The sequence below is a fragment of the Equus przewalskii genome, chromosome 9 (assembly GCF_037783145.1).
Source record: "Equus przewalskii isolate Varuska chromosome 9, EquPr2, whole genome shotgun sequence".
NCBI lineage: Eukaryota > Metazoa > Chordata > Mammalia > Perissodactyla > Equidae > Equus > Equus przewalskii.
This window is the reverse complement of record NC_091839.1, coordinates 52,074,768-52,099,363: the sequence shown is the minus strand read 5'-3', so window position 1 is coordinate 52,099,363 and position 24,596 is coordinate 52,074,768. Positions and strand designations below refer to the sequence as shown.

General features: G+C 36.1%; 1 protein-coding gene across 7 annotated transcripts in view; it reads right to left on the bottom strand.

The window, feature by feature from the left end:
* GRIK2 (glutamate ionotropic receptor kainate type subunit 2) overlaps positions 1 to 24,596 on the bottom strand; it is a 632,212-nt gene that overhangs the window by 354,286 nt on the left and 253,330 nt on the right. For all 7 annotated transcript variants that reach the window (XR_011522008.1, XR_011522007.1, XM_070556749.1 and 4 more), the window contains exons 5-7: positions 11,084 to 11,265; positions 4,779 to 4,832; positions 1,395 to 1,568 (exon numbers count right to left, since the gene is read on the bottom strand). Coding sequence is in view for 5 of the 7 variants with exons in the window: in XM_070556749.1 (XP_070412850.1) it covers positions 1,395 to 1,568; positions 4,779 to 4,832; positions 11,084 to 11,265 (410 nt within the window). In the remaining 2 variants the exon portion in view is untranslated. The remainder of the gene's footprint in view (positions 1 to 1,394; positions 1,569 to 4,778; positions 4,833 to 11,083; positions 11,266 to 24,596) is intronic.

The window sequence follows — 24,596 nt, the reverse complement described above, 5'->3', positions numbered from 1 at the left end:
CATCTCTTTCTATGCAAAGGAGTAAAATTCCCCTCATATTTCTTTATAAATTATGTGGATATAAGACATTTTCAAATTCTAGTAGGTTATTTTTCTCACTAAAAGAAAACAAACGCCTTTTTTTTTCATCAGAAGATTGGTGCCTTGAGGGTAACCATGATTTCTTCAGAATCTCTATTAAGACACTCAGTTTGTATCACTAAATCTTCTTTTAAGGGAAAAAATAATTAAATTTTCCCATTATTTTGCTACAACATTAAAAATATCCTTTGAACTCCATTGAAGCAATTAGTGGAAAAATTACAATCATAATAAAAAAGCTTTTCCACAGATCAGAATAGAGGATGTTTAAGCTTATAAAGTCCCCATTTAGATTGACACTTACCAAAAGCAGGTAATAATGACTTAGGAAATGTAAATATTGCCAAAGTGCTGAGGTATTTCCTAAATTATAGAAATAATTTGGAGTATAGAAAATAGATTTAATGAAAATATATTAGGCATTCATAATTTGTTTAAATAGTATAGTATAAACGTACTCAGTCCTATAAAGTAGCCAGTAGCTACATTTGGCTACTGAGTATTTGAAATGTGACTAGTCTGAATTAGCATGTGCCATGTCAAACACACACCAACTTTCAAAGACCTAGTAGAAAAAAACGCAAAATATCTCAGTCGTAATTTTTATATTAATTATCTTTTTAAATAATACTATTTTTGATATAATGGGTTAAATAAAATAAACTAATAACATTGATTTTTATCTAGTTTTTGTGTATGTTTTTTAACCTAGCTATTAGAAAATTTTAAATTATAAATGTGCCTTGCATTAGATTTTCATTGGCAGCACTGGTATAAACAACTAAATTTATTTAAGAATGTACCCCTTTTACAGTTTATGCATTAATCCAGTTTCTAGGTTTAAACTAGGACTTGAAAATGATTATTGGTTACTCTTGAGCCTTAAAAAGTGAATAAGCTCAAGGAAGATTTTTGTGTGATGTATGTCATCCATGCAACCAATATCAGAAACCAACATGATGAAAAGTAATCACATATTGGTAGTTAAGACCTGAAGGATAACTATCAGGTTAAGGTCTTCTTTTCAGCCTCCAATTTATCCTATATATATGGTACTAATTAATTTTACAGAAATCCCTACATTATAGTATACTAATGATAGTTGTAATGCTTTTTTAGATACTTGGATAAAAGTGTAAATTTGCCATATAAAATTGATTTAGAACATCGTTAATAGAATTATATGCAATAGTAGCTCTGTTATCATGCCTTTAAAATCAACAATTAAACCAAAGTTTGGATCCAGAGGATTTAACAACTTATGTAATATTACTTAGAAACATGCAAAACAATCTTTAAGTGAGTATTCATACCGTCATAAATCCATCCAGCAAACCTGAATCGGGTTTCGGAGGTGCCTGCAACCTTTCCATTGACCACTTTTCAATGATGGAGGAGACTTGTGTATTTTCTGTATTTAATATTCTGAACCCCGTCATGTTAACGCCACTGTAGCGGTAGGGTTCTACATCAAGAGCAAAGAGGTCCTGAAAGACAAGTTTCTTCGTGTTATTATCAATCGAGTATATTCACAGACATGTATAATTGAAATAGTCACTTATTCTTGCTTCCCTTAGAATAGTTAACACCATTGTGTCTCAAGTGATGTTATGTATCACAAATCACCAAGATTCAAACAGACTATTCTTATGCTTTGCCAATGCAAATTTATATATTCTACATAAACATGTACATATATATCATATTCTAATTCCACCAATGGAACAACAGGCTTTTGTGTAACATATCTTTAAGATTTGCATAAGCTTTCTTCTCCATGTTAAGAATAGCTTGCCCTCAAATGTTATGCATTAATATTATACTTTTCATTGACTATAGTGTTTTTCTAAGCTCAGCTTCCTTGACTGGTTATTGAAATTTTTTTTTATTTTCTGTTGTCTTTTTTTCTTTTAAAGAAATAGGTCATGAAATATGACCTCTAATCAATGAAAATTATATCAAAGCTGAGGAAAAAAGTTAACAAGACTAGCCTTTTTGGTTGCAGAACTTTTGCAGTTCCTTTGTCCTATACCTTATCCAGCAACTTCACCATAAGGAGCTCTTTAGATTTTGATTGCCCCTTCCAGTCTGTATACAGTGAAGGCTCTGGCTTTGCTCTTTGGTTTTCCCAAGAGATAGGAGGCCAACGTTGTCAGAGGAGTTAGAGGTCACTATGAGAACATACAGCATGTGGGACTTTTGCCCACTTTGGAGCTGGCATTGGCTAGTCCTCAGATCTTACAGACAACAATGAGAACCAGGGAAAGATTAATGCCATTGTTCCTGTGCACAGCTTGTCTTGGACTCATACAACTACACAGGCTAGATAACAGGAATATAATTCAGTGAGAGCAGTTGATGTCGGTCTGAGATGTGCTCTGTTCTGTGAAACATATAAGGGATCTTTAGATTTTTATTTTTTGACATTTGCGATCTAGCCAAGGAGATATATATATATCTCCAAGAGGTAAATAAATAATGTATTGCAACACACGCTAAGAGGTAAAAGAGTAGATATGATAAGTGCAAGGTATCAGAAGCAAGAAAGATGCCTTTTAATTTTTAAAATTAGGAACAACTTCATAAAGCAGATGGGATCTGAGCTTCCATTAAAGAATGGCCAGGATTTTGACAGCCAAAAGGAAAAAGGAGACCATTCAAAGTGTCAGTAGAGACACAAAAATTAGAAAACATAAAAAATTAGGTTGGAATCAAACTAAAAAAGGCCTTCAATTACAGGCTAGTGAGTTCTATATATCCTCAATTGTTTTTTTTATTTTTTTCTCTTATTAAGAGATACTTTTGATTTCCCTAAAATCTTGTGATTATGGTAGAATTGAGTTGCAACAGCATTGAAATATAATTTAGTCACGAGTGAAGGCTTCCACTCCCTCTCCACTAGCCTATCACTAAGTTTCTTACAGGCCACAAAATGTTGCCTGGTGGGAAGTGACATAGAGATACAGCAGAGCTGACCTTAATATTTACCAGTAAAATACAACCTACTGCATGAAAAATCTCAACTGGAGGAAAGTTGTTATTACAGGAAGCTATTATGATCAACTAAATTTTAGTAATTTGATCTAGTAGCTTCAAGACTCCTAAAAACAAGGAGACCAATTGGAAGACTTTTGGAGAAGATGCATGCTAGAGACACTATGGAGGAAAAGTCATTAGTATTTCTTGGTGACACAGGAGTCAGAGACAATGGAAATTTTGAAGGAAATCAGAAGAGGGGTCTATACATTCAGAGGACAATACATTAAGGTTTAAATAATTTGAAGTTATCTTAATGCCACACAATTAGAATTGTTCTGTAATGTACCAATACACAACAATTCAGGAATATTACAGACGGGCATTTAGATCTCATTTGAAGAAAGGTAAAAATTGAAGCTCTAAACACATACCAGTTCTGAAGGAAATAATAAAAGAGAAACAAAGAAAATAGGACGGAGGCCAAAACTTGGAGATACTCTCATATTTTGGGGATAGGTAGTGTGGGGGATCGGAATTTGCCATGCCAAAATGTGTCTCTTTGGCTTGATTATTTTTAAGAACAAAAGACTCAGAAAGAAACTTTACCCTTCTCCCTAACTGCCTAAAAGAATTTAAGATAGGCCTGTCCCAGGAAGGAGCTAATACCATAAGATAACTATAGTACAATATGAACCAGGTGTGGTAGACATGAAGGAACCTAGCAAGGCCCACCTACGCAAAGTCTTCCCCATATTCCACTGTTTCTGCATGTATGGCAAACATTTTCCGTCTCCATGTGAATGACCTTCCTCCTCTCTGAAGTCCCAAACTACCACTCCCAACGTCCTCCTTTGTCTTTAGCTAAAGATGGTATTTAAGGTGGTGGCTTTGGCCATTTTGGTGAGTTAGTCAGTTTTCCTGAGTTTCCCCCATTTTTACATGTTATTAAACGTTGTTTAATTTTTTCCTGTTATGCTGTCTCACATTAATTTAATTCTTAGACCAGCCCGAATAACCTAGAGGCTAGAGGAGTGGTTCTTCCTCCCCTAGAGCAGGAAAGAATTAGTTACAGAGACAGACAGCTATTTCACAGAGGAAGGAAAATCAAGATAATGTATTGAGAAAGAAATAGAGCTAAGAGTAAGTAGGTTTGATAAAAAGGTGAAGTCAGATTTTCATTCATATTAAAGAAAAACTGTGTGATGGGTATACAAAGACAAAAGATAAAGGTGACATTCAATTTGCTAATTGCAAATTAAAGCATATTGACTTTTAAAAAATCAACTAAACATAGGCAAAAACAGGATAGAAAATTTAATCTACTAAAAGAGCAGCTTCAATAAACCTGATTTTCATATAGTGAATAGACCCAAGAGAACAACATAAGAATTTGTGCTTTTCTAAAACATTGATTTCTCAGAAAACTAATTTTAAAATCTGTTATGCTCTGAAAGTCCTCTAAAGCAATATAAAATAAGACATAATATTTTGAATTGATATCTGAAATGATATTATTTCAAAATCATCAGCTTCCCACCAAGAATTATTAGTTCTCCATGACGATAATTCCTCCTGCGTTTTATCAAAATAAAATAAAGTATAATTACAAAAGTGACAGTCATTATATTGCTTCTTGTCACTCAAAAAAATTTGTCATTCCAAAAAGTCACAATAATAAAATTTAGAGTATTATCTTTATATTTTAATAAATTACTTACCAGAGTGGTAAAGATATAATGATAATATTCTGTCATCATTCCCATAGCTAATGCCTAAGAAGTAAAAAATAAAAATAAATAAATATAAAAATATTAATATTGAAAGCACACATTATATGAAGTACATTATATGAAATACATTATATCAACAAATGAGAACAAAATAGTAGATTGTAATGAAGAATCAGCCAATAATATTTGGGTTACATTAAAACTGGGTGAAACTAAATCTTTTCCCCATAGTTAAAGAAGATTAGTGGCTACTAAAGGGATTTCCAAACCAATTCTCTTGACAGAAAAGCTGTCAGTGGAATGTTTGAATTGTGAAACTTATGGCTTTATATATTAAAGGAGGCATTAAATCTTATGCAAAATCTGAAATTAGCAATCTTAGTTAATTATATTTATAATGTCTCCACTACAAATACCCTAACGAGGAACACCATTTTATTTTGATGAATAGTATTCTCAATTAGGAAAAAAGTGTTGCAAAGTAGAATATCAAAAGGAATTTTTTTTAGCTAAAGTGAGATGTTTTCTTAATACTGACGAAGCAAATGTAAATCACCACTACACAGTTAAAGAAATACATTTTATTTTTATTAGTAGACCAATTACAAATTACTGTTTTCTTTCACACTTCTACAGTTCTCGTCAATTTGAGACTATTCCTCTCAAAACAAGGACTTTTGGATTGCAACTTCCAGTCAGAAGAAGTGCCAGTTTCTCCTATGAAAATAGAGAATGCTTTTGAAATAGCTGTTTATCAATGAACAGTAGTTGGTGATGATAATTGAAAAATGATGCATCTTTTAGCCGAATGAAGAGCTCTTAGTAGGAAACAAGGATTCTCAGGTGCACCTAATACTCATCCACAAACTACCATCTACACAAACACATTTAGTAAGTAGCTGCTCCAGCTACACCCTGTGTATTCTATGCTCATAAGTAGGTATTAACTAATTAGCCAGAATAAAACTTGTATTTCTACAACATGAGCTGCTCAGTTAAGACAGGTTAGATGTTTGTGAAAAATTTTGGAACCTATAAAATGTCTTTTTTATAAAGGGAGAAACATTTGCTAATGAAAGGTGGAATCAGGAAATTGAGCAGAGGAAAGGAATTTGGGAAGAAACATATGTTTGGTCTTAATCCGTTTCCGGCACAGAATTCCCAAAGCCCTTGGAATTTCCTGAGCTGATAAGAGCAACAGGAGCATCTTTTGTTGTAATATTTGGTCTCTTGTCCTCAGTTCATGAAATTGCTTCAGAGCCGTAACGGTGAAATGGAAGTCTTGTTACTCCTAACAAGCCCCTTTCCACCACAACTGAGTTTCTGTTAATGAGATAACTTGGAAATCCCCTAAGATGGGGGAAGGGTGGCTGGTTACCAGGGGAGCAAACCATGTGATTAGAGAGTTGGAACTTTCAGCTCCACCCCCCGACCTCCTGGGTGGGGAGAGAGGCTGGAGAGTGAGTTCACTGGCCAATGATTTAATCAGTCATGCCTATACAATAAAGCCTCCATAAAAACCCAAAAGGTGAGGCTTCAGAGAGCTTCCTGGTTGGTGAACATGTGGAGATGTGGGGAGAAAGGCATGCTCAGAGAGGGCATGGTAGCTCTTTGCCCTCTCTGCATACCTTGCTGCATGCATCTCTTCCATTTGGCTGTTCCTGAGTTATATCCTTTCATAATAAACTGGCAACCTAGTAGGTAAAATGTTTCTCTGAATTTTGTGAGCCTCTCTAGGGAATTAATCAAACCTAAGGAGGGGGTCCTGGGAAACTCCAATCTCTAGCCAGAAGTTCAGAAACCCAGGTGATAACTTGGATTTGCCGTTGGCATCTGAAGTGGGGTGTGAGGGGAGGGGAGAGAGTCTCGAAGGACTGAGCCCCTAATCTGTGGGATCTGATGCTATCGCTGGGTAAATAGTGTCAGTGAGTTGAACTGTAGGACACTCAGCTAGTGTTAGAGCATTGCTTGTTGGTGTGGTGAACCTGGCCCCCATTCCCCCACCCCCCACCCCCACCCCGCCACAGACACACTGTGGAATTGGGTACAGAACCCTTAGGAACCAAATTACTAAATAATATTTCCTGAATGGATAGATTATATGAGCCAGTAACACTCTGATGAAGATGGCATCTTATGCAAAATAGGAGAAAATTTCTCTTATTAAATAAACATTTAAAAGATTATCTTTGTAGAAGCTCTTCATTGTTCCTGATGGTTATGTTCCAAAAATTTCCCAACTCCAGAACTACTCAGTGACAGCTCAGTATTATCCTTGCCAATAGTTTTTACTTTATCAACTCAATAGGTGTAGAAATATAAATGAAAATAATTGAAAGAAATAGTGATTCAGATGTATAACTATAAATAACACATAATGCCTGAAATGTTAGGTGCTATTCTAAGCATATTGCATATTTTAATCAATTTAAGTCTTATTAAAAACCCTATGAGGTAGGTCCTATTATTATACTTATTTTACAAGTGAGGAAATTAGGACATAATAAGAATGAATAAATTGGCCAACAAATTGATACAGTGAGTGAACCCCAGGTCTCTGACACTTGGACTTTGGATATGGAGTATAATCTATACTATTCTATAAAATGATATATTTTATATTCCCAAAGATATAGATCCATTTTAGGATCTAAACATTCTAAAATTTTTGCCTGTTTCCTGCTTGATAATTTGAAAACCTGGGCACTTCAGGCCAGTACTGGAAATCTGTTTTGGAGACAGGAGTGGGAGGTGGTTAAGCAGATGGTTGTGGGGAGGGCAGTTCGCTTCTGACATAGGTATTCTGCACCAGCCACAGGTTTTTTCATCACCTTGAGAAGAAATCTGTAAGGGATAACTGAGGACTGTTTGTGCCTTTCATTGCCCTTCCCTCAGCCTTTGATTCTGAAAACAATCAGTTATGGACTGTGATGTAGGATCTAAATAGAAAAGGTTAATTATTTTCAATGGAATACCTACACTGTAACATTAACAAAAATGAACAACAGGAATACTCTCTTGAAAGATAAATTAATTTCCAGTGGGATTAAAAAAAAAAAACTTGTTCTGGACCTTCTTTTAATGAAAGTATTTATATCTTGCTACTGCTTTTGAGTGAATTATATGCACACTTCAAAAGACATTAAAGAGAATGAAATTAATATCTTATGTATAACTAATATGAGTGACCACAATAGAAAATTGATTGTGCCATGTTATCCTTCCTGGAAAGAAATTCACAGATTAATTTTTCCAGAATCAAAATATTACTAGAAATATCCAACATTTAACTGGTGTTGTGTTAATAAATGTTGTATGACAAATAAACACATGCAGCTATCTAGGCATATAATTTGCAAGCAGTTTATCCTTCAGGTAACATCCAGAAGTTAAATTGTCCAAAGTTAACAGCTGAGTCCATACATATTTCTTAGAATTTAATTTAATTTTACTTCTTGCTGTGGTAGGAGTTTATTTGCATCCGCTTTTACATTCTTCCAGGCTAAAAATTTTGATTTCATACTCTCTGATCTATACTTTCAAGTTCTTGATTACTATTTTTTTTCTCTGTGATAGAACATCCTTGTAAGGTTTTACTGCAAAGCATCTTGGCCCTGCCATAGGGGATTCTCTTTGACAAATTTGGCTAAAGGTAGACTCTTTTGCTGTTAAGGAGTGTATGTCAGTTAGTGCCCTCCATTTGCCTTCAGGATGTCTAGCCAGCCCCAAGCTCCACTCACTTTTAAAGCTTTCAGGCAGGAAAACTTCTAATTCCCTGTTGGTTAATATTTAGTAAAAGCTCAGTTAGTTTAGATAAATAAATTAAACAAACAAATGAGACGAACCTGAGAAATTCATCCCTTTTTCTGGATACTCCTAATACTTCTTCTTGGATTAAGCCAGACTCACCGAAAGCCCTCTGTGCCTGTTCTCCAACCCCTATGCCACTTCTTTGGAGTTCCATCACTAGCCAATGTTGGGGAATCTCAGAAAAATTTCATAAGTCATAAATAGAGTGCTATTAAATATACTGTGGCATTTATTAGAAGAAAGCTATTTGCTTTTTTCTTGAATTAGTTTCTAAAATAACTGAGTTACAAATGTGAGAAAAATTCTCTCTAGGACCAGGTAAGTTAAAAAAAAAATCACCATCTAAGTGGTCTGCCAGCATTATGGGATCTAAAAACATGCATTCTCTGTAATAACGTTACTCCGACTTCACTTTAACTGCCATATTCTCATTTTACCTTTGCTCTCATTTTTCATTTACTAATCTTGTTAAAATTATGCAAATGTTTCTGTTGTACATATTTTAATTACTATCAGTTCTGTTTTAATTTTGCAAACAGAACAGGTTACACATAGGAAAACAAGTATAAAATAATGGATATATCACATAGAAGGCAGAATGGATTCTAGTATTAAAAGTGATGGGGGGGCGCCGGCCTGGTGGTGCAGAGGTTAACTTCACACATTCTGTTTTGGTGGTCCACGGTTCGCTGCTTTGGATCCCGGGTGTGGACCTACATACTGCTTGGCAAGCCATGCTGTGGCAGGCATCCCACAGATAAAGCAGAGGAAGATGGGCACAGATGTTAGCTCAGGGCCAGTCTTCCTGAGAAAAGAGAGGAGGATTGGCGGTGGATGTTAGCTTAGGTCTAATCTTCCTCAAAAAAAAAAAAGTGTTGAGGGGGCCTGCCTGGTGGTACAGTGGTTAAGTTCACTCGCTTTGCTTCAGTGGCCTGGAGTTTGCCGGTTCACATCCAGGCCACAGACCTACGCACCACTCATCAAGCCATGCTGTGGCAGGCATCTCACATATAAAATAGAGGAAGATGGGCACAGATGTTAGCTCAGGGCTAATCTTCCTTAAAAAAAACAGTGATGGGTACTCTCACCTTTCAGATAGCAAAATAAGTCAGTTAGTTACTCTAGAGAGGAGACATCTGGTCATTTGCATACTTAAGGCCACCAAGCTCATCCCTGACTAACAGTAGAGTGGTAGTCACTCCAGGCATAAAGGAAAGTCTCCTTTCCAGGTTTGTGCATTCTAAAGGTGATGAAGAATTGTTTGGATATTATATGGAAAACAAATCCTTGCTCTAGATTTCAGCGCTTACTTTATTGCATCATTTTATTCATTACTAAAAAAACACAAAACCTTCATATGCTTTATTGCCCAAATATAATACTAGAGCAATTTTCCAAATCCAATTAAATATTTTAATGTAGTGAAACCAACATTCATATTGGAAGATTGGACAAACATCTGTTTAATAAACTAACCATGTTGTAACAGGCATTTACTGATGGTAGTTATATTTTATGGGATATAATTTGACCGCTGAATCTGTATAACTTTCTATAAAGATATTTTATCCTATGCATGAGAGGTTTCAAGACAGTTGATGAAGCCCAGGCCACTGTGGTGTCAGCCAGTGTGTATAAAGAGCTTAAAAAAAGAAGACCAAAGACTTGTGTTCAAATCCAGGCTCTACTACATGGTAAGTGTAAGTCCTTGTACTAGCTGTTTAACTTCCAATATCAGTTCCTTCATCTGTAAGATATGAGCTAATAATAATTGCTGTTTTCCAGTGTGCTGATAGGTCTGAATAGTGTTGAAGTAATATTAAGAGGTTTCACTGCTGTGAGTTGTTTCATTTTGACTGATTTAGTAGTATTTTTTAGGTAGGCAATACTTTATTCTGGAATGAATACTTCTTAACACCACTAGGTGGGATACGAATCCCTCTGCTATTTCCTTGGCGCTGGACATTAGCCAAGTTACTTAATCTTTCTGAGACTCAATTTCTTCATCTGTAAAGTGAAGTAGTCCCTACTTCATTTGCTTGTGGTGATGATTAAATGAGGTTAAATGTGTACGGCACTTCACAGTGGATGCCAGCTAAATAGCAAATCTTTTCCCAGTTTCTCCTACTGGTTGATTGTAATGGCTGCGTTGACTCTTAGTTTATTCCTCTATTTCAGTACAAAACAGAAATATCTATCTCATTAATTAATATTCACATTAACAAACAGCATTGTAGCCATTTGAAAATAACCTCAGAACTTCAAATAATCATTTTAAAGATCATCAATATTTACACTACTTTTAAGACAATTAATTAAAAGTGATTATCAGACTTTTCATTAGAAAATTATTTCAAGGTGACTTCTCTGGCTTTTTTTTAACTGACTGTGTAACAATAACACTTTGATTTCAAAAACAAAAGAGCATACTTTAAATGCAAATTTAATAAAGAAACCAACAATTTAAGTAATTTGAAGATTACCTGTTTCAAAATGCCTGCTGCCATTTCATGGCTACAGTCAAAAATTACATGGAACTCCTTGCCTCTTTTCATTTCTTTTAGTAAAGGTTTTGCATCCTTTGTATCAGCAGGTAGTTGACGGATTTTAAGTCGAAGATTGTACCTTGATGGAGCTTTGATGAGCTCCTGTAGGCGAATGAGACCTTTAATGAAAAAGGGAAAAATAAGGAATATTAGAGAACAAACAGAGTGGGTCATAGAATCACAAAACATACTAATTACAATGTCCAATTTTCTTAACCACGTATATATGTATTTCATGATGTGACCATTGAAATTCCCATTTTAGAACTGCAGATCCCATTATTTTGTGAAAATAATCACTTTTCAAATTCTATGTTTTTCAAATTGTAAAAGATATACATGACTGTAAGTTAATGTAAATAATTTAAACATATAAAAGAATATAGAGTAAAATAGTCTCCCTCTGTACCCTAATTCTACTCCCAGTGGGTTGTCACTGTTGATGTCTTGAAATATGATTCTTCCGTACTTTCTGTGCATGTCCACGTACATAGATGGTTTTGTTTTGCCTTGTATTTTACATTAGTAGTTGTTTTGTAACTATGTCATATAGGTCATTGTAAGTCAGTGATTATTGTTCTAGTTTGTCCCTAATTAACACTATGTTTTATGATAGACATAATTTATGTAATTATTCTCTATTGTTAGAAACTCTGGCTACTTATTTTTTTTTGGTTTTGTTTACAAGTGATTGTCTAGTAATTTGGTGTATATGTAAGAGTGAAATAACTTCCCTTAATAAAATAGACTTTAAGTAACCTGAACCATCACTAAATTACTTTAAGAAATAAAACTAAATTCCTTTCGTATTGTTTTCTAGGTATAATATTAACTTCAGAAATAAATATCACCACAGACATTACTAAAACAAACATTTCCCTAAAGAAGTAGCTCCTGATTACATATTTCAAGAATATGTCAAATTAATAGATAAATTTTCAATAGGTCACAGAACTGTTATGCATTTTAAAATAACAGAGACAAATCATTGAACTTATTCCTTTATACAAACTTCAAGTAATGAAACCCCTTTAAGAAGTGATAAAAAAGACCCAGTATATAAGAGTGTGATAAGAAAAAAAGGACCATCCAATTCTATTTTAGCTTGGACCAAATTAAGCAATTTCCCTTTCTCCTCTTCCTGTTCTTCCTTCTTAGCTCTCTATTTTTTCATCTCATCTCTCTATTTCTATCTTCTATGAAAAACTACCTTCATAAATATTAGCATGACAAACAATAATAAAGGAAAATATTTGTAATAACTAATCTGGAACTTATCTCTTTCTCTCTCTATGCATAAATGTATGTTACTTTATTTGGAAACAGGAATAAAAATGTACCTTATTATGAATAAAAATCCACTGTTTATTAAAAATAGCATATGAGATCTAAAAAATAAAATCTAATTCTAGAATTTTTTCATTCAATTTCTAAATAAATAATAGATTCTCATACATATAATGGTATATAGACTTTAACATATTACAACACAGTTAACAATAAAAGTAACAACATGACTAATTTTCAGTACTTTCATCCTCAAATACGACATACAACTTAAAAAATATTTACATTAGCAAATATACCTAGTATCTTTGGCTTTAAAAATACTGTCCCATAAAATTTACTTTATTGTAAGTTATTTTAGAATTTTGCTATTTAAAATTCTATGAATAATGGTTACATAAATTACACAGTATAATGCTATTATCCCATTTTGTTTTATAAATTTAAATATTCACTAACTATAATAAAATAAATACTACATAATTAATTGATATTAAATGTACCTATTAAACATAATACAATTCAGTCTAGGGAATTAACATGTATATAATGAGTACAGATACTAGCAATGAGCTGTACAAAGGTGAAAATAAATATTTAAACTTATAACGCATGCTTAATTGTAGCAAAGTTTAACATTGAGTTTATAAAATCCTACAAAACATGTATAAAAGACTATGCATTTCTTTGCACATGGGAGCGCTCTGCAACTAAATTAGAATAAATTTTTAAAGGGTAGTAACATTGTTTAACTACTTTTTATAAATAAACCAGAGTATAATTACAGTAAGGCAGTGGGTCCCACACTTTGGAAGGTATGGCAGTAGTCTGCAAAGCTGGTTACAACATAAACAACCAAATTAGAATCTCCAGTGGATTAGAACTCATGTATGTATGTTTATTTTTAGTGATCTTCCTACCATGTGGTTTTCCTGGTCATCAAAGAATGAGGCTAATTTCCAAAGACAGGTCTGGTTTCAGGTAAGTGTCATATGAGAGCCACTCTTTGAACCACTTTGGGATAGCGATATTATAGGATAATAACTATATTATATGAACTAGTAGCGCAAGACAATAAAATAATTCAAAGAATGATTCTCAGCTTCATTGGGAAAAGTGCATCAGAAAATCACAGGTACAACTGACATAGGAATAAGAGAGAGGAAAAAAAGACAGCATTAATTTACTCATGCACCAAACAAATGTGTATTAAATTCTTACTATATATAAGTCGTGCATTGTTCTAAACATTGAGGATACAATGAAAGATAAAATAGACAAAGTTCCTGCCCACACCATGCTAAAAATATACAGGGGGAGGGAAGTTATTAAGCAAGCAATTATAAATGAAAAGTGGCAAATAATCTTTGGTGAGGAAAGCACAGATTGTTGAGGAAGCATATAGCAGGGTCATCTCACTCAGAGTGGGAATGTTTAGGGAAATTATCCCAAAGGTGACAGCTAAGTTCATACCTAAATAAAAAGAGGAAGAACAGAAGGAATGGATAGAAGAAAAAACAGTTTATATACCAGCCTGGAGACGAGAGAGTGTGGGCAAAAAAATCTTAAGCAGCAAGAAGTGGTGACAAGCATAATGCGAGAAGAGGGCATGGACTGCTTAAGAGGCCCTTGTAGTCTACTTTTCGAGTTGAAGCCTTAACTTAAGGGTGGTGGAAAGTGCCCACTTGGAATCTGCATTTCAAAAGAATCCCTCAGATTCTCAGGATGGAGGACAGATCAGAAGAGCTAAAACTGGAGGAAGGAAGAGTTGAAAGGCAGCTGTAATGATGCAGTTTAGGAAAGGGTAAAATGTGTGTTCAGGGTAAGACAGTAGGGAGAGAAAGAAGTGGATGGATGAGAGAGAGATTTTTGAGAAAGGATTGATAGTACTTGGTAAGGGAGAGGGCTGAGTGAGGGAAGTTTCTCAGATTCCTCACTTGGGTAACTAAGGGGAGAGAGTATGAGGTCATGGGAGGATCAAGTCAATTGGGGTTCAAAACAAGGGGAGTGATCAGCCATGTTAAGGGCTGCTAATATTGGCAAATAAATATTTCAAAAAAATGTTTATTAAATTTAACTACAAGATCATTGCTAACCCAGGCAAGGATAGTTCTAGTAGGGCGGTGGGGATAAATTGTTGTGCCATTAGTAGGACTGGGAGGGAGGTAAGAAACAGATCCCCCTCAGCTGGCTGGTAGCATAGTGGTTAAGTTTGTGTGCTCCATGTGGGCAGCCCAGGGTTCACTGGTTTGGATCCCGAGTGTGGACCTACACACTGTTTATCAACCCATGTTGTGGCAGGCATTCCAGACATAAAAAAGAGGAAGATGGACACAGATCTTAGCTCAGACAAAAAGAGGAAGATTGGCAGGGGATGTTAGCTTAGGACTAATCTTCCTCCCCAAACAATGAAAAGATCCCCCTCAAAATCAGCTCCATGCATTTCTATGATCTAGCTTAGTATCCATCCTAATCATTTCTAATACCCTCATAGGAAAGTATCAACCCCTCCCTAAACCATCATCAGACTTTATTTAGCTCAGTAACAGATCCACTGGACACTTTAGTTTCCATGTCTATTAAAGGAGAGTCTTATCTAGATCAGCAGTTCTCACAGTGTAGTGCACAGACCCCAGAGGAGCGTCCCTGAGGTCCAACTATTTTCACAATTCTAAGAGGTTATTTGGATTTCTCACTTTCATTCTCTCACACATGTGCAATTTTAGAGGTTACAAGACATATGTGATGTTACAGCAGATTAAGTGAGGAAACAGATATGAAAATCCAGCTACCTCCCATTAAGCCAAATATTAAAGAGATTTATGAGAATGTAAAACAATGCCACTCTTCCCGCTAATTTTTTTTCTTCACTGCATAAGATTGCCCCTGAGCTCACATCTGTGCCAGTCTTCCTCACTTTATATGTGGGATGCTGCCACAGCACGGCTTGATGAGCAGTGTGTAGGTCTGTACCTGGGATCCCAACCTGCAAACCCCAGGCCACTGAAGAGGAGCATGCAAACTCAACCACTATGCCGCCAGGCTGGCCCCCTCACTAATTTTTTGTTTTGGAATATATAGGCATTTTTTATTAAAATATGTTATTTATGTGAATAGATAATAGGTTTATTATTGCTATTATTAAATGAATTAATATTTTTAAATTATGATTTTATTACTAATATGGTAAATATTGATAAATATAACACATTACAAATACTTTTACAGATCCTCAATAGTTATTAAGAATGTGAAGTGGTAAATGACTATGAACTACTAAATTAGATTATCTCTAAAATTTTTTCTAGTTCTAAATTGCTATTATTCTCATAAAATTATTTATATAAATACAGACTAAACTAATACCAACCTTAGCTGAATAAAGAAAAGAAAGCCACCCTTGGTTTACTCACCTCACAAGATTTGTATGAGTCAAATGTAAATTCGGGAGATTTAGTCTATCACAGTAGAAATAGCCTGCGTGTTGGATTTAAATCTCAGTTCAAAAATCTATGATCTACATGACTTTGTGCAAAGCATTGTGTCTCTTTTAGCTTCAGCTTTGCTTTCTTCTCCTCTAAAATAGGGCAAAACCATCCATGTATTGATACGTAAAACACCAAAAGAGGAACTGGCCTATATTAGACTCAAAAAGTGGCAGTTGTCATTGTCGTTATTTTGGCTAACATGGGAAGAATATATTGATTCCAAAAAATGTGCTGGTTACTAAATCTGTTCTTGGAAGTTATTTTGACACTAATTTAGACTTAAAACCTAACAACATCAAATTTTAATCAAAATTTTAAGAGATTAATTTATTATCAAAGGAAAAGGAGCTATATAGTTACAGATTAGTCCAACAGTTTTGAATTGAAAAAGCTCAACTGATTCAAAAATATAAATTTTCTAAGGATAAAATCCACAAATAGCATTTGTAGGGTTCACCCTTAGTATAAATACTGCCAAGTATTTTTAAGTCTCTTAAGAGCTCATGTGGATAGTGCATTGAGCCATCAGGTACAATAAATGTTTACTTATTCCCTTCACACTTATACATCCCTGCTGGCAATAATGTAACAGATTTCAGTTTTCCAGCTTCCCTGGGGAATAATATTGAAGAGCTAAAAAATAAAAGAAATTGCTGCTAGTAGAAACTGTTATCTCCTACTTGAGAATTTGAGTGAAATGTTGACTTCATTCATTCAACACATATTTACTGCATGTCTACTATATGCAAGACATTGTTTCATGAATAAACATCATGATTGAAATAATAATATTTATTCAGTCTTCAACTACATGAGATACAGTTTGACTTTGGTACTTTTTTATACAAAAGTTCTTCTATTATGCTTTTCATATTCAGTTTGTGGAATAAAAAATAGTTCAGTGTTTCAATTAGAGAGCAGAAATCTAGAAAACTGTTAGAACACTGAAAGTAGAATCACGACTTTTAAATTCTGGCTTTCCACCAATCCCTGCACCAGGTGCTTATGGTCCTCTTTTGCCTTTTAAGCCTTTGTTGCTCTGTCCTGTGATATTGTTTCTCTTTTCCCCATATTTCCATTCTAGATGGAATGCCTTTGCCTTCCCCATTTCCTGACATTTGGATAGAAATCCCTATTTGAATTCTGTTATTTAGAACACCTTGGAAGAATGAGATAGGATTGACAAAATGGAAGGTGCATTCAAGACATCCAAAGAATGGATATTTACCCACCTATTTAATATGGGTTGTTTGATGGCCTCCTTGTAATTTAATTTATGTGGATGAGGTTTTTATCCAAAGGAAAATGGGCTTAAACAGCAGGAATGTCTTTTAATTACAATACTGGCTATGTATTTTCCTCTGTGGATATCTACCCATCTTCCTAACTTCCCCAATGTTACTCTGCAACTTATCATTGGTTCTAAAAACGCCAATTTCAGAAAAGATTTCCCCTGTCAAATCCATCATATACAAGTAAATATGCATGCTTTGTAAAATGAAACAGTTCTTTTTCCCCGTTTTAGGAAAAATGGTAAACTTCAAAATAATTGGGATGGTTTACATGTAGTCCTGTCCTATGGTCCTTTGGTCAAATGGAAAAATAAAAGGACCCATCTGTTAGGCAAAATAAAAGGGCAAAATCTATTTTGTTGAAAATGTGGCTAATATAAATAATTTCCAAACAACAATTTTCAGAAATATAGTTTACTTTAACAAATTCGGCACTTGGATGAATTATTTAATGAAAGAGTAGAATTATAACTCCTTAAAACAATCTTTTAATTAAAATGCCCCCTTTTCCCCTAATGTAATTAGTTGATGTAATGGTAATGAAAAAGAAACAATCTGCACAGATGGGTTCCTGAAAATCTCCTAACAAAGAAGAGCATCACATTGTAATTAGCCCTTTCTTTTGGTAGATGAGCAACATTCTATTCCCTCTAATTCCTTCACTGAGAGTACACATTTTTTTTTAACTGTTTTTTATTTTCAGTTATTCTAGCTGTAGCTGAAGTCAAGTTTTATCTTAAGCTTACAGGGGACAGAGTTCTGAACTGCTCTTTTCGGAAGTTGCCATCAATTTAGCTTTTAAGGAGAAATCCAGAAGGAGCCATTTATGCACACTCCAGCTGGCACTTTCTTCTAAAGAGATCAATCACACTGCTCTCTGCAGGCTCAGCACCTCCCAGGCCCCAGGAAGGGAGTCCCAAGTTTCCTCCCATACCCAGGTATCCATTTCAACAGCCACACAAACTAGAGCTTTGCCACCTGGCTTACTCATCAGGCCTATTTATCATTTTAGTTAATGTGATCTTTGTGCAGCCAGATTCCCCCCCAAACGGCATTGTATAATAAACTATACAAAAATGACTCATCTACATTCAATATTTCATCATCGCCCTTTTTTTTTTCAGTTGAGAAAAGATAATACATGGAGCCCAAAGAATAACATTTCGAGGAGTTATTTTTACATAGAATGCTTTATTTGTACTATAGTGTTTTTTAAAAAAAACTAAATAGAACATGTATACCAGTTATGGACTCTGTAATGTATGATAATGCTGAAAATATAGAAAAGGGAGCTATTCACAATAAGAAGATCAAAAATGGCTTTGACAGCAGAGGTAGATTGGAACTGAAAAAAACTCGGCCTCCAAATTTTTGTCAGCCCTCCCCTCCTTGGGGCTGAGGTGGATTGGTTCATTACTACAGGGAAAATAGAAAATAAAGAATATTTGGATCTAGAAAAAGAAGGGAGAAGAGGAAAGGAAGATGAGAGGAAACTTTCAAAGTGGTTTTCATCTTCTTAGAAGAGGAGAGAAAGCTCTATCAAGTAAAATGAGAGGGCTGTTCTCCTGGAATAACCCTCAAATCCTGACACTAACATTACAGAGAGGGATTGGCTTCTCTCTTTTTGAAATTTGCTATATTTTTAAAGTATGATAGAGCCCAATAAATTCAAAACTCAAAATATGTGAAAACACTTTATCTCAATATATTGGAAACCAAGTGGCAAATGAGTTTCGGTTCACGTGCCAGGTCGATTGATTGTCAGTGGCTACCTGGAGCAGTGTGTTCAGAACATTTTTGAGACCAGTTCTGTGTTCAGAGGTATGTTTCAATAAGGGATTTGAACCTGGGGGGAGGGGTAGGCATGGTGCTTCATGTATTAGTCATCGCAACATTAAAATCTCCTCATTTATTAGTGTCTTCAAATCCTGTCCTTGATATTGTCTTACTGATGGCAAAGCCTTTGTATGCTCCAGAAAGAGCAGAAAATAATACAGCGCAGACCACACATTTTAGGCATCATGCCCTCTCTGTCTTGAAGCCAGGATCCATATGCTTCAACTTTGAACTATGATGCATTTAAATAAGAAAGAAGAATCCAAACAGGAATTCTGATAATTACAGTCTCCTGAAAACATTTAAAAAGTGTATAAATTTAACATCTGAAGCAACTCACTAAAATTTTGTATTTTTTCCTATTCTCAAACACTCCCAGATCTTGAAAACACATTTTGACACATCATACATGTATACATTTGTGTCTGTGCTTGCACACAGACACACATGCACACACACACTACTCCTCTGCTTCTATTTCCCTGGGAAATCTAATTTATCTCTGGCCTGACTTCTTCCCTCAGGAAAATCTGGCCATGAGGCTTTTGTTCTTTCTGCCCTGCTCCCATGTGTAAAGTCTGTATCACAAATGCTCACAACACTGACCTAGCAAAACAAGCCTCCCAGGAAGACCTAAGTGAGGAAGTCACTAACGGGCAACAACTGAATAACAACTAGCGGGTAAGTCATAGCACAAGGCTGAAACTCTTTCAAACATATATGAATCCCTTTCATAGGTCAATCTTATATGTTTCATCGTGATACCAAATTTCTAAACCACATTGTGGCATGGCAGTCTTCATCAGGCAGAAGTTGGGCTGAATTTTACCTCATTAACTGTCTACTGAATGACTATAGACAACGATATTTAAGTTTTCTAAACTTTAGTTTTCATCTGTAAAAAGTGGTGATGATAATAATTATTACCATATAGGAAAAATCAAATGAGCTAATGCACATGAATCACGTAGCAGTGTGTCTGGCACGTATTAATCCTTTTCAATGGTGTTTGGTAACAACTTCTCCCTTGGAACTCAGAGGTTGCTGTTCCGTGTGTGTCTCAACAGGCTTTCTTTGCTCTCCAAACTCTACCTGCAATCTCGTCAGTGGTCTTGATCAAAATCTCTTCATTTCAAGCATCTAAGTGAATTCTGCTTCCTGCTAGGAACCTAACTAATACTCCATCTACACGTGGATGAGTCCCAAATTTATATCTCCTACCAGACCACTTCCTTGAACTCAAGATTCCCAAATTCACTTTCCTATTTGACACTTGTGTAGTAAAGAACTAACCTTATCCAAAGAGAAGCTTGGCCTTTTCTATTGGCTCCTGGGAGGTCATTTCTAAGGCCTTCATATGTCCTGCTTAATAAAAATGTCTTTGTTTATCTGGGGGCCTTGGACCACATAGGATAGTCTAACAATGTTATTGGTAGTAGGGGCATTTGGTCATGAGGTATCAGCTCAGCCTCTGGAGGGTCTGGAGACTACACGTCAGCCAAGTTGGTGGTCAGCCTTGTCTACACGACCAAGCCCCAATAAAATCTCTGGACAGCATGGCTCAGATGAGCTTTCCTGGTTTGCAATGCTCCATACATATTGTTACTCATTGTCACCTGGAACAGTTAACACTCCCCATGAATCCAGTTGTTGGGAGAGGACAGCTAGAACCTCTGAGTGTGGACCTCTCCTGGATTTTGCCCCATGTGCCTCTTCTCTTGGCTGATCTTAATTTATCTTTTGTTGCAATAAATCACAACAGTGAGTATAACCGAGTGAATTGTCCTAGTGAATCATCAAACTTGAGGATGATCTTGGGGACCTTTGAAATTGCAATTGGTATCAGAAGTTAAGGTGGTCTTGGAGACCCCAAAACTTTCAGTTAGTGTTAGAAGTGAGGGTGTTCTTGGGGACTTACGAATAACATACCGTCTCTGCTTTGATCTATAGTAAATATTATGTGGCATTCCAAAAGTACCTCTTATCTCCCTAGCCTCTAAAATGGCTCTTCCTTTGTCTCCACTTAAGATAATGGCAACTCTTCTCATTCCAGTTACTCAGGCCAAAACCCTTGGTGTCATCTTTGATCCTCTTTTTCTAGTGTACGTCACATCCAATTTATTAGAAAATTCTATCAGATCTACCTTCAAAATATGCATAGAAAGCTACCAACTCTTACTACTTCTAACACACTGGATCAAGCTACTATGATCTCACAAATGGATTATTGTAAAAGCTTCCTAACTAGCATTGCCCTTACATATTTGTATGTCCACGTATATCCAGTAGCGATTCATAGCCTGTGGAGCTTATTTCTTAAGTCTGGTGAGCGCAGTGCTCTGGACCTTTTAAGATAGGAAGGAGGGAATAAAGAAGGCAGGAATATGCACAACAGTTTTAGGACAGTCCTGGAACCCTGGAAGGTGGAACTATGCTCAGTGGCTATTGAAATATTAAGTCCATAGGCTTGACTCAATACCCAAAGAATTCCAAAGCATGAAGCACATTATCACAGTGGCTTGTGATTCTCTTGCCCAAGTGGAAGGAGTCATTGTGCTTCCAGACAACCAGTCCATCTAAAGAAAGTTGTTCCAATAACTGTACAGACAGCACAATGCAATCCTGCAGGGTAGGGTCTCAGGGCTATAACCAAAGGTCTTGAGTTCAGAATGTGGGAAGCAACAGGAACAATTGGGATGAATTGGACAGATAATTCCAGAAATCCTACCATGTGTTAAGGCTGGGTCCAAGCTTCAAGGCTAGATCCACACCACCCTATGGGGCTCCCATCTGGTAAGAGACTGCTTCAGAAAATGGTCTCATCTGAGGTGTTACATGGAGTGTATCTGTGATCCCTGGAAGGCAGGGGTTACCACCTGACTATTACTCCTTAAGTCAATACCAAAATATGCTGTCCCTGTTTCTTCTTTCACTGTTCTGAGAAAAAGCAATTATGCCATTATTAAAAAGCAAACAGTGCTTTTTGACTATGCTAAGGCTAAAACCCTTTGGCCTCTAAAGTCTCAGAGTTTAAGTTCAGTATGTGCCAAGGTCAATTTTCTATTCAGAATGCTTCAGTTTGTGAGAAGCCCATAGAATTAATGTTGCATTTTCCTTCTTCTTTGTTTATAGCTATTAGAATGAGCTTGCATCCAATTCATGAGAGAATAAGCACATTAGTGACTGATTTCCAGCCGAGGTAACTTAAGTGCTACGCTCACTGGGGGGCACCACAGTCACTGTAACTGCCATTGTCCTAGGCTGACCCAGCCCTAGATCCATCCTATCATCTAATTTCTCTGTCCTATTCATATAGCCGCTGAATGTGGGCCTATGCCTGGTGTAATGAGACAGGGCAAGTAAAAAGCTGGATGGTTTAATGGGAAAATAGTTGTATTGTCAGAACTCTTTGGGAGTATGTGCAGAGCTAATTCACACTACATTGAGCAAAAGTGGACCTCACTGCCTCCCATAACTGAAAACAAATTCCAGGCATGGCTGGAGGCAAGAATTCTTTCTTTGTTGCTCAGTTCTGTCTTCCTCTCTGTTGCCTTCACTTTCTCTTCACATTTTCCCACTTAATGGCACAGATGACCAACAGAATCTCACACACATAAAGAGAAATTTTCCTCAAAAGTTATGTCAAAATCCTAAGAGGGACTCTGTCTGGCCCAGATTGGGGTTACTTGTTGGGAGTAGAAGGGTTGACATTAGATACATCAGTGGGTTTTAGGGGAAGAAAATGAGCTTTGCCTGAACCATAGAGACTACGAAGATTCCTTCAAGGGGATTCAGGGCAACACGCAAACAAATGCAACCCAGAAATGCAACACGGCAATGTTTTGGAAACTCTCTCAAAAGGATGACTGCCCTTTGGTTTGTGACCAGAGTTTGGTAATATTTTGATTCAATGGTTGTTTACAATTAAAGTCATTTTATCATTTTTCATCAAACTGGTGCCCTTTTAAGAGGCTAAGAAATAGACAAAATTGCACAGTAATTACACCAGGACAACAAGCGTAACCCAGGAACATCCTGGGCAAACCGGGAGTTCTGCACAGTCCTCCTCTTACTTCGCAACATTCTTCATTCTTCATCATAGATCCTTCATCGCCGGCTGACCCACCCCCAGTGAGATCGGCACACCACATTGTTCAACTCCGATGGCCACCTTGCAGGCTCCTTCATCTCCAAAGAGTCCTGCTCAGATGTACATCTGTCCCTCTGTCACTCTAACTGCCCTCTCAGCTTGCGATAACCCAAGTTTGGCTCTCCAGACACGGGCTGATTAGGTTTCCTGCTGTTGTTTAATCCCCACTTGTGTCCAGGTCAACGCAGTTATGAAGTGGCAAATGATCCTTCAGAGTTCTTATTTTGGCTCTGTCCCAGGAAGCTGCTGTTACCAGTTTCATCCTGTCACTTAATACATCAAATATGAGTTAAAGCTGACATTGATGAAACAGCTTAAGAAGCTTTATGTGGTGGGCTGGTGACTAACAGTAATTACCAGAACTACTATGTGCTGGTGGGAATACCAGGTAGAATGTGACTCTTCAGGAGCTCAAGTTTTATTTTATCTTTTTTGTCCCAGAAAAAAATATCATTAACTCCCAACACCTTTAGCAGTCATGCTCATTGAACATACATCTTATCGTATGAATGGTTGAAAGATGAGAATAGATCAGGAATATATGACAGTGCATATTATGTGCTCCAAATTGGAAACACAGAAATGAAATACAAAAACATAAACAGTAGATGTTTGCCATTTATAAGACAATAGAATAGTGAGAAGACAGACATGCAAACCATTTTTTTACAATGAACTATGTGCAATAATGAGAGTGTTTCTAAACTGGAACAGAAGTCGTGGTGATAGAATGCCTAAGGATGATGACCATTTGGCAAATTGAAAAACATGGATGGGTACTGTAGAAAGAGTAAAATACATGTACAAAACATGATGAGAAGAGTACAGAAAGTTCAAAAAGTCTTGTGAGTTATTTGGTTGGTACTGCTGGAAAATCAAGTGTAAGCTGTGACCTGGTGGGAGATGAGGCTGAACCAGTAGTAGACAAGAACTAATTACGAAGGGCATTATATCTGGTTGTACTTTCTAAGTGAGGGAACTTTGTTGCAAGTATTTAAAAACCAATCTGGCTTAAGCAGAAAGGGAGAATTTGTTAGAAAATTTGAGGTGGTTTCATGAAATGCAAGTGTGGGAATTCAGTCATTCTTTAGAAACAGAAACAAGTAGGAGCAGACTATTAAGATATCACCATCTTCCACTTCTGTTCTTTTTTGTGTATCTGCTTCATTCTTATCTTTCTAATAATACCAGCTTTCTCTGCTTCAGAGTTCACACAGGAGGCGTGCCATCATTCAAATTCATGCCTGAATTGACCTGTTACATGTTCAGCAGCTGGCAGAGACCAACTAATCCCTCTTGGTCCCAATTCCAAATTCCTGGAGAGAAAATCTAACTGGCCCAGCTGTGTTAGCCATTGGTCTAATCAACTGTTGCCAATGGCATAGACTTACCTTAAT